General features: G+C 66.4%; 3 protein-coding genes across 3 annotated transcripts; 2 read left to right on the top strand and 1 right to left on the bottom strand.

The window, feature by feature from the left end:
- Positions 1–84: 84 nt before the first annotated feature.
- Positions 85–2,844, top strand: MNEG_11965 (hypothetical protein; the record flags this gene model as incomplete). Its single annotated transcript, XM_014039561.1, has 7 exons — positions 85–126; positions 569–640; positions 929–1,029; positions 1,265–1,384; positions 1,496–1,606; positions 1,823–1,889; positions 2,146–2,844. 7 exons carry the CDS (start codon positions 85–87, stop codon positions 2,842–2,844), a joined length of 1,212 nt encoding a protein of 403 aa, XP_013895015.1.
- A 992-nt stretch (positions 2,845–3,836) lies between these two features.
- Positions 3,837–5,976, bottom strand: MNEG_11966 (ADP-ribose pyrophosphatase; the record flags this gene model as incomplete). The annotated part of the gene is made up of 7 exons (XM_014039562.1): positions 3,837–4,043; positions 4,348–4,390; positions 4,664–4,746; positions 5,021–5,092; positions 5,367–5,431; positions 5,747–5,886; positions 5,951–5,976. The coding sequence occupies 7 exons, from the start codon at positions 5,974–5,976 to the stop codon at positions 3,837–3,839; spliced, it is 636 nt and encodes a 211-aa protein (XP_013895016.1).
- Positions 5,977–6,533: 557 nt separating this feature from the next.
- On the top strand, positions 6,534–7,238 carry MNEG_11967 (unc51-like kinase; the record flags this gene model as incomplete). Its single annotated transcript, XM_014039563.1, has 2 exons — positions 6,534–6,758; positions 7,035–7,238. 2 exons carry the CDS (start codon positions 6,534–6,536, stop codon positions 7,236–7,238), a joined length of 429 nt encoding a protein of 142 aa, XP_013895017.1.
- Between the last annotated feature and the right edge of the window lie 302 nt (positions 7,239–7,540).

Genomic DNA, 7,540 nt, shown 5'->3' on the forward strand with positions numbered 1-7,540 from the left:
GTGGCATGCGGCGGCGATGCGAACCTGAGGCGGCTGCTGGGTGCCAAGTGCGCATGCCGTGAGGGCGAATGTGGGGGGCCGGAGATGCGGCTGAAGCTGCTGGATGTCTGGAGAGAGGGCCTCAAGGTGTGTGTGTTGTGTGTATGTGTGTGTGTGTATGTTTGTGTGAGGATACGTGCGGTGTATGTGTGCAAGCGTGCTACGTTGTGTGCGCGTTTGTGTGTGTGTGTGTGTGTTTGTGTGTGTGTGTGTTTCAGTGTGAGTGCTGGGGGAGCATACAGGGAATTTGGGGCGCAGTGAGCTCAGCAGGGGCCTGCTGGCTCGCCAGGCCTCGGCTGGGGGCTGCTCAGCCGCGCCCCTCGGCCAAGGCGGAGCGGCACGCAGCCACTCCGACAAACAGGCACAAGCGAGCACGCTCCACACGCATGCTAAAATGCAGTCCCTCGCGATCGCCCAATTTGAATCCCAAAGCCCTCGGTTGGAATGGCAAAGAATGCGTCGTGTGTTTGGATAATAGGCAGTACGTCTGTCGGCGCGACCCCGCCGCCGCCCCTCCCGTTGCCTGCAGTACAAGCTGCGCATTCAGGACGCGGGGGACGGCACAGGCCTGGGTGTGTTTGCGCTGGAGACCATCCCGCAGGTGCGATAATGGGATGCTGCAGATTCGAGCCCCCTCTTCCAGGGTTCGGGGCTCGGACCAAAGGGTCAACGCACACCTCCCCGCCAACACACCCATGCCGCGGGCCCGCGCGCGGCGTTTGCACGGGGCTACGGCGCGCCCCGCGGTGGCCGGCCTGTGGCGGTCCCTAGGGTCCGTGGGATCTCACGCGACCGCCATCAACCGCCCTCCACCGCCAACAACCGCCAATAACCGCCCTCAAACACCGCCAACTGCCCTCAACTGCTTACAACCGCCGGCAACTCACAGGGGGAGCTTCTGTCTGACTACGTCGGCGAGCTCACGTCACTGGCGGAGAGTGACATGCGCGAACGCAGGCTGTACGGTGACAACGGCCTGCTGTACACCTGGTGACCGGGTGACACACGGGTGACGCCAGCGGGTGGCTGTGCGTCTTGACCTGTTGGCTTGGGCCAAGGCGGGTTCGTGGGACGACCCAGCACCTTGCGTCACCCCTTACTGTTGACTGCCTGTTCTGCCTATCTGGATAGGGTTTAGGGTTCCCCCTGCTCAACCCCACTTTAAGGATGCACTTCCCTGCACAGACCAACACTTCGCATGCACCCACCCGCGATCGCGCGCCAGGCTCATGCAGCCGCGGCCGTGCGAGGTGCAGGGCGACGGCGACGGCAGCGACGACGAGGCGTACGCCTGGATAGTCGACGCGACGTTCGCGGGGAACTTCACGAGGTTCATAAACCACAGGTGCCGATTACGTTTCAGGGTTTAGGGTTTACAGGTCTGGGGTTGGACGGCATGGTGGGGCCGCACGCGCAGGGGGCCGGGCGGACGGGGGCCGCGATGCGCCCTGGTCAGTGGCTCGGCGCCCGCGCGGGCGGCTCGCCCCGCCGCGCTGCTCCTGCCCCCAACGGCGGGGCGCGCGCTGCCGCCGCGCGCCGGCCGCTGGCGGCCGCCGCGGGTGCCGCCGTCCGCCCCGTCCTTTGCACTAGCGGGTCCCGCATTGCTGCTGCCGGCACCCCTCCTGTCGGACCCAGGTCACCTCGCTACACTCCAGACTTCCCGAAATGCAGCCGATGCCGCGTCGCACCACCCCCAACCCCAGCCAACCTCCCTTGACGCATCAATCCTCGAACCCGTGACCCCCAGCCGATCCCTCTACGCAACCCCACCCACCCAAACCAGCTGCGACCCGAATGTTGAGAGCTTCAACCTATGTATGGGCGACGCCGCGTTCCCCTGCATGCTGCCGGTGAGCGCGCCGCGCGGCCGCAGTCGGCGCCTCAGGGGGTACGCCACGTGGCAAACCTGAACGCGAGCGCCCGACGCGGCCTCGCCGTCGCCCGCCGCAGCGCCCGCCTCTGATTCGACCAAGAAGGCGGCACGGCCAGTTGCTGGGGCAGGCGCAGCGGCGCGCAGCTCCTCCCCGCCTGGTCTGCTCGGCAGCCGCGGTGTCCGCAGCGGGCCACTCACGTCGCGTCCCCAACGCGGCGCCGCCGCCGCCGCAGGTGATGTATACAAAGAGGGACATCCGGCCCGGGGAGCAGCTCACCGTCGATTACTGCCCGCAGGCGGCGGAGCGCGCGGAGCAGCGCCGCGGCGAGCGCGAGGCGCGGCGGCCGGCCGCAAAAGCGCGCGGCGCGGCCGCGACGCGCAGCGCGGCGGCGGGGGCGGCGGCGTCGGGGCCCGTCATGCTGCTGAGTGAAGAGGAGGCTTTTGTCGAATGCAAGTGCCGCGCGCCGAGCTGCAGGGGGCGGATATTCCTGATCATGAAGGGCGGCCGCAAGGCGGCGCACATGCGGGCAGGGAAGAAGGCCGCGGGGGGCAGGCGGCGGCGGCGGAGGAAGGCGAAGGGGCAGGGCAAGGGGAGGCAGCCGGCGGCGGCGAGGCGGGCGGGGGGAGGCGTGGAAGCCAAAAACTCGCGGCAGGAGCGGGGCCGGGAGGAGGACGCGCAGGAAGATGGTGAGGAGGACGAGGAGGAGGAGGAGGAGGAGGTGATGTCAGCAGATGAGCAACAGGAGGCAGCTGGGGAGCAGCGAAGCGAGCAGGAGCGGGCGGACCAGGAGCGTCATCATCACCAGCAGCAGCAGCAGCGGCGGCGGCAGGCGGGCGGGCGCAACGGGAACCATCAGGCGCCCGCTGCCGACACGTTTGCCGCAGAGCCCGCGTCGAAGCGGCGGCGGAGCGGCGCCAAAGGCTTGGCATAGGCAGAGCCGGACGCCTACTTTTGCACCCCTGGTCTTGCCTCCCAAACAGGGGCACGTCTGTACTGTGTTCTGGGTCGCTCCAGCCAGGGATTTTTGGCTACCATCCCTTTTGTGATTGTCCAATGATGTTCCCTGCCTGTGACGGCGGCTAAGGCCTGATTCATGACCCACCATTCTTGAAGCTCGCCCGCACCAGCGCGTGCGTTGCCCCCATCCCATCGCCTGCCTCCACCACATCTTCATCAACAATACGACTATATACGGTAGCCTGCCGGCGCTCTCACTCTGTCCCGCCCGTGACGCCCCAATCCGCTTGCGGACTGCCCCTGTTTTGACTTTCTTGGCGTGGCGCGGCTGTAATCGATCGGCAGGCAGTCACTTTCTTGATCACGATCTCGTAGTCGACCCCTCGCCCCCACCCCGCCACAACAGCAAGCCGCGCAGCACTGCCAGGCAGCTGGGGTGCGCCGCTGTGTTGCAAACACGGCCGTGTTGCAAACACGAAAGCCAGCGACGGCGCGGCTCGTGCGCGTCGCTGGGCCGGTTGCCAGGGTGTGTGGCTGCAGGCACCGCAGTCCCCCCTGAGGGCGGCGAGCCCCATCAGAGAGACCACCTCAGCGGCGGCAGGGTCGGCGGCGCGCCCGCATCGGCGTCTGCGGATGCGCCCCAAGGAGCTTGCAAAGAGCTGGCGGCACGGCGCGCTCCCGAGGCGCCCCGCCCCGCAGGCGCACACACGCAGGAGGCTCCAGGCGTGCGCTGCCTTTGGCCGCCGCGGGGGCGAAGTGACGCGCCCGCGCGCGGGACGAGTGATGACGGGGACGTCGGCGCCCTCTGCCCTGAGGCTATTGGCCCAACCTGGGTCTCTAATTGTTGTGGCACAAGGTTCAGGGCTGAGTTGACAGCTGAAACAGCGATTACAGACCGCGAACAATGTGGGGTTTCTTGCTCTGTGCGCGATGCATGGGGACACGGGGCAACACGTACGAAGCCCCTCACAGCTGCAGCCCAAACATGGCCCCGAGCTTCATGCCCTGCGCGATAGAGTGGAGGCCCACCCACACAGGGTGGCCCTGCCCCTCCAGGGCCAGCAGGCGGCCCTCCAAGTCAGCATCCAGGGGCAGCAGGGCCACCTCAATGGTCTCGTCCTCCTCCAGAGCCTGGGGGGCGGGCTGGCCGCCCTCGTAGGCGTCCCCGTCGACCTGGATGGTGTGTGTGCGTGCGTGCGTGTGTTAGTGTGTGCGTGTGTTAGTGTGTGTGTGTGTGTGTGCGTGTGTGTGTGTGTGTGTGTGTGTGTGTGTGTGTGCGCGCGCGCACGCGGGCGCGCGCGCGTGTGCCGGCACGCGTGCACGCACGTGTTGATGCACGGGCGAAGGCGGCAAGAGCATCTCGTCGCACTTGGCTGAGGGGCGCCGCGTCTCCCTTGAGTCTGCGGCGCTTTGAGGGCGCTGGGGCCCTGTCGAGTCTGTGCTGCGCCCTTGGCATTGACGTTGCCCCGCGTCGCACCTCAACAAAAACGGTCACGATGTTCTCGTTCGTCAGGCCGGGGCTGCAGTGGCCGCGGCGGCAGGGAGGGGCCGCGGCGCCCGGTGCGGTGCGCAGGTTGCGATCACGCCGTCAGCCTGGGCAAAAATTCTCATGGGTTGGTGCTTTCGTCCGCACGCCGGCCCTGGCTCATGTATTGCAGCGAAACGCACCCTCCTCCGACCTGCGCACGCAGCTGTGCAGGAACGAAGCAGACCCCTTGACGCCCAGCTTGCCCGCCCCTCTCAGATCAAGATCTCTCACTCACTGCCACTAATATAATGACCAAGGTCGGCACCTGAGGTACTGCCGGCCGCCGGTGCCCAGGATTCTGGTGGCAGCGAACCCCGTCTCCTCCCGCAGCTCACGCAGGGCCGTCTCCTGCAAGGGGCGGTCGAGCGGTGAGGCGGGGCGTCCGCGGGGCGGCCACAGCGCTGCACAACCATCGCGCCGGCTGTGTTGGCGGGGCGGCGGGGGGCGCTGGGTCGCCGCAGGCACCAGGGGCCAGGTCAGCAGGCGAGGCCGCGCCCGGCGGGCCCGCCGAGCGTACGACTTTCTTGGGAGCGCCGTCTTTTGGTCATGTCGTCGCACCCACACCTCAGCCCAAAATCCTGGGCCTGGATCCCAAAGCCTGAATGTAGACCCTACGCCCCACCTGGGGGTCTTCCCCGCTGTCCACGAGCCCAGCGGGTAGCTCTATCGTAGTCAATCCCAGCGGCGGCCGGAACTGACGCGCGTGCACGTGAGGGCGGGAGCAAGAGGACGCACGCGCAGGGGGTGGGGTGGGCTGCAATCATCGAAGGGCAGAGGCGGACTCGCTTGTGGGTGATGAGACCGATGGTGTGCAGTCAAGTGGAGGCGAAGCGTGGTCCGCTCGTCCGCGGCTTTTGCGTCCCACATCCCATGCCCTCATTGGCGGGCATGGGCTGAAGTATTGCATCTGCTGCGTTCACCCCTCTCGGCCCGCGGCCGCGCCGGGCGCAATGTGCCTGGGGACACACCTGCTTTACCACGACCAGCTGTGGCGGCCGCGTTTTGGATTTGACCACGGCAAACACGGCGACGGCTGCAGAGGCAGGCGTTGCGGCGGCGACGTGCGAGCGGGGGCAGCCCGGCGATCTTAGCAGCGGGTGGGCAGCGCTCGCGCGCTGGCCCTGGCGCGCGGCTGCGCGAGACTTATGCGCCAACGCTGATGCATCGTTGGATCGATCGCTTGCCCGGTGTAAGAGCAGCTGGGCTGATTGCCCAGCGACCGTATCTCGAGGCTTTACCCGCATCTGTCCTCCTGTCCTAATGTCCAGGCAGGCAGGCAGGCAGGTAGGTAGGCAGGTAGGCAGGCAGGCAGGCAGGCAGGCAGGCAGGCAGGCAGGCAGCCGCTCACCGTCGATGCCGTGGCTCCCGTCCCCGCGGTCTGTGGTGCACCGCTCGACCGCCTGCCACTGCCGCACCACCTCTGACCGCGGCGGCCGCGTGTACTGCAGCTGCACGAGTCGCAGGAAGCGGCCCTCTGCCACCACCTCCCTGCAATTTGAAAACACAGGTTGTGGTGTCGCGAGTGCGTTTGACTGTCAAGAATGGGGCGCACATGCAGCCGGCTGCGGACGAGGACATGTCAGCACGTGACTGGTGGGGTTTTCGGCGCTGTGGATTGCTGCGCAATCGGCGAAGGCGACCCAGCGTGACATGGCGCGGCAGGCTGCGAGCAAGGTTGCGCTCGCGGCTTTCAACGCCGCGTGCGCGTGTGCAAACGCCCGCCGAATTCGCTCGGCACCACAGGCAAGGTATCGTATCACTGGTGGCAAGTACAGTAATGATTATGGCAGGATTGACAGCCGCGCCGCACCTCCCCACAACTGCGGCCGGCGTTGCAGGAGATGCAGCGGCTGCATCAGTTGCGGCACTTGCCGCTGCCATTCGCCGGGCGCCGCGCCGCTGGGCTGATCGAAGTGCTGGCGCTGCGGACGCTCTAAAGGCCCTGCTGAGGGCAACGGCCCTCCCGATCATCCCCGTGCTACACGCTGGAGTGACACTCGGGTTACAGGAAAAAAATGGGACGGATTCAAATGAATACTAGATGTAGAACGATGTCAAAACGTGGGTGCTGATCGCCATCGAATTGAAATAGCAACGATGAGACGAGACTGATGAGCTCCGAAGCGCCCTTCGGGATGGAGCGCTGCGTAGGCAGCTGGATTATCGAGGGGGAGCTAGGGCGCGGCTCCTTTGCTGTGGTATGGAGGGCGCGGCATGCGACGACAGGGGCGCCCGCTGCTGTGAAGGAGATCAACACGGACAAGCTCAACAAGAAGCTGCAAGAGAGCCTGGCCTCGGAGGTCGCTGTTCTCAGCCAGACGAAGCACCGCAACATCGTTGGCCTGCTCGACCTGCTCAAGGTGCGCAGGTGGCGGGGTGGCGCGGTGCGGAGCATAGCATCGGCGCAAGGCGGTGCGCACCGTGCCCCCTTGATGTACCCACCACTCCCTCAGTCAGCCCAGCATGCTCTAGCAACCACCGCTGCAAATTGGTAGCGTCTCCTTATCCACAGGCCTTGCTCCAGCGCCACTGCGTCGCTTGTGGATGGTGCGCCCAAAGCTGCGCCCTTCAAACGCCGCCCACCCTGCCTCAACGGGCCCTCGCCCCGCTCACCCAACACCAACCCGCCCCGGCAGGACGGCAGCCGCATATACATCGTCCTGGAGTACTGCGCGGGCGGCGACCTGGGGCTGTACATCCGGCGGTACGGCCGCGTGTCGGAGGCGACGGCGCGGTACTTTCTGGTGCAGTTGGCTGAGGGCCTAAAAGAGCTGCGGCGACACAACGTCATCCACGTGAGCCGGCTGTACAGCCATAGTCATATTCGACTGTGTATATAATAGTATATAATAGTATGTAATAGCAAGGGGGCGATTCCAATACATGTTCGAAGTGTTTTTTAAGTGTTTCACCGCCTGTGCGGAGTTTACACGACGCACAGCGACCAGCCCCGCGCGGCCCCGCGCTGGGGGCGCCCCGGCTGCAGGCGGACGTGCCGCGAGCCGCGGGCCAGGCATGCACGGGCGCAAGCGCGGCCAAAAGCAGCGCAGGCGCCTTTGCTTCAGGTCGTGAAGCGCACCCTGCCTGCTGCTGCTGCCCCTGCTCGCCATCCCGGCGCTCCCCCCAACGCATAACCCTCTCC

The sequence above is a fragment of the Monoraphidium neglectum genome, assembly GCF_000611645.1.
Source record: "Monoraphidium neglectum strain SAG 48.87 unplaced genomic scaffold scaffold02991, whole genome shotgun sequence".
Taxonomy (NCBI): domain Eukaryota; kingdom Viridiplantae; phylum Chlorophyta; class Chlorophyceae; order Sphaeropleales; family Selenastraceae; genus Monoraphidium; species Monoraphidium neglectum.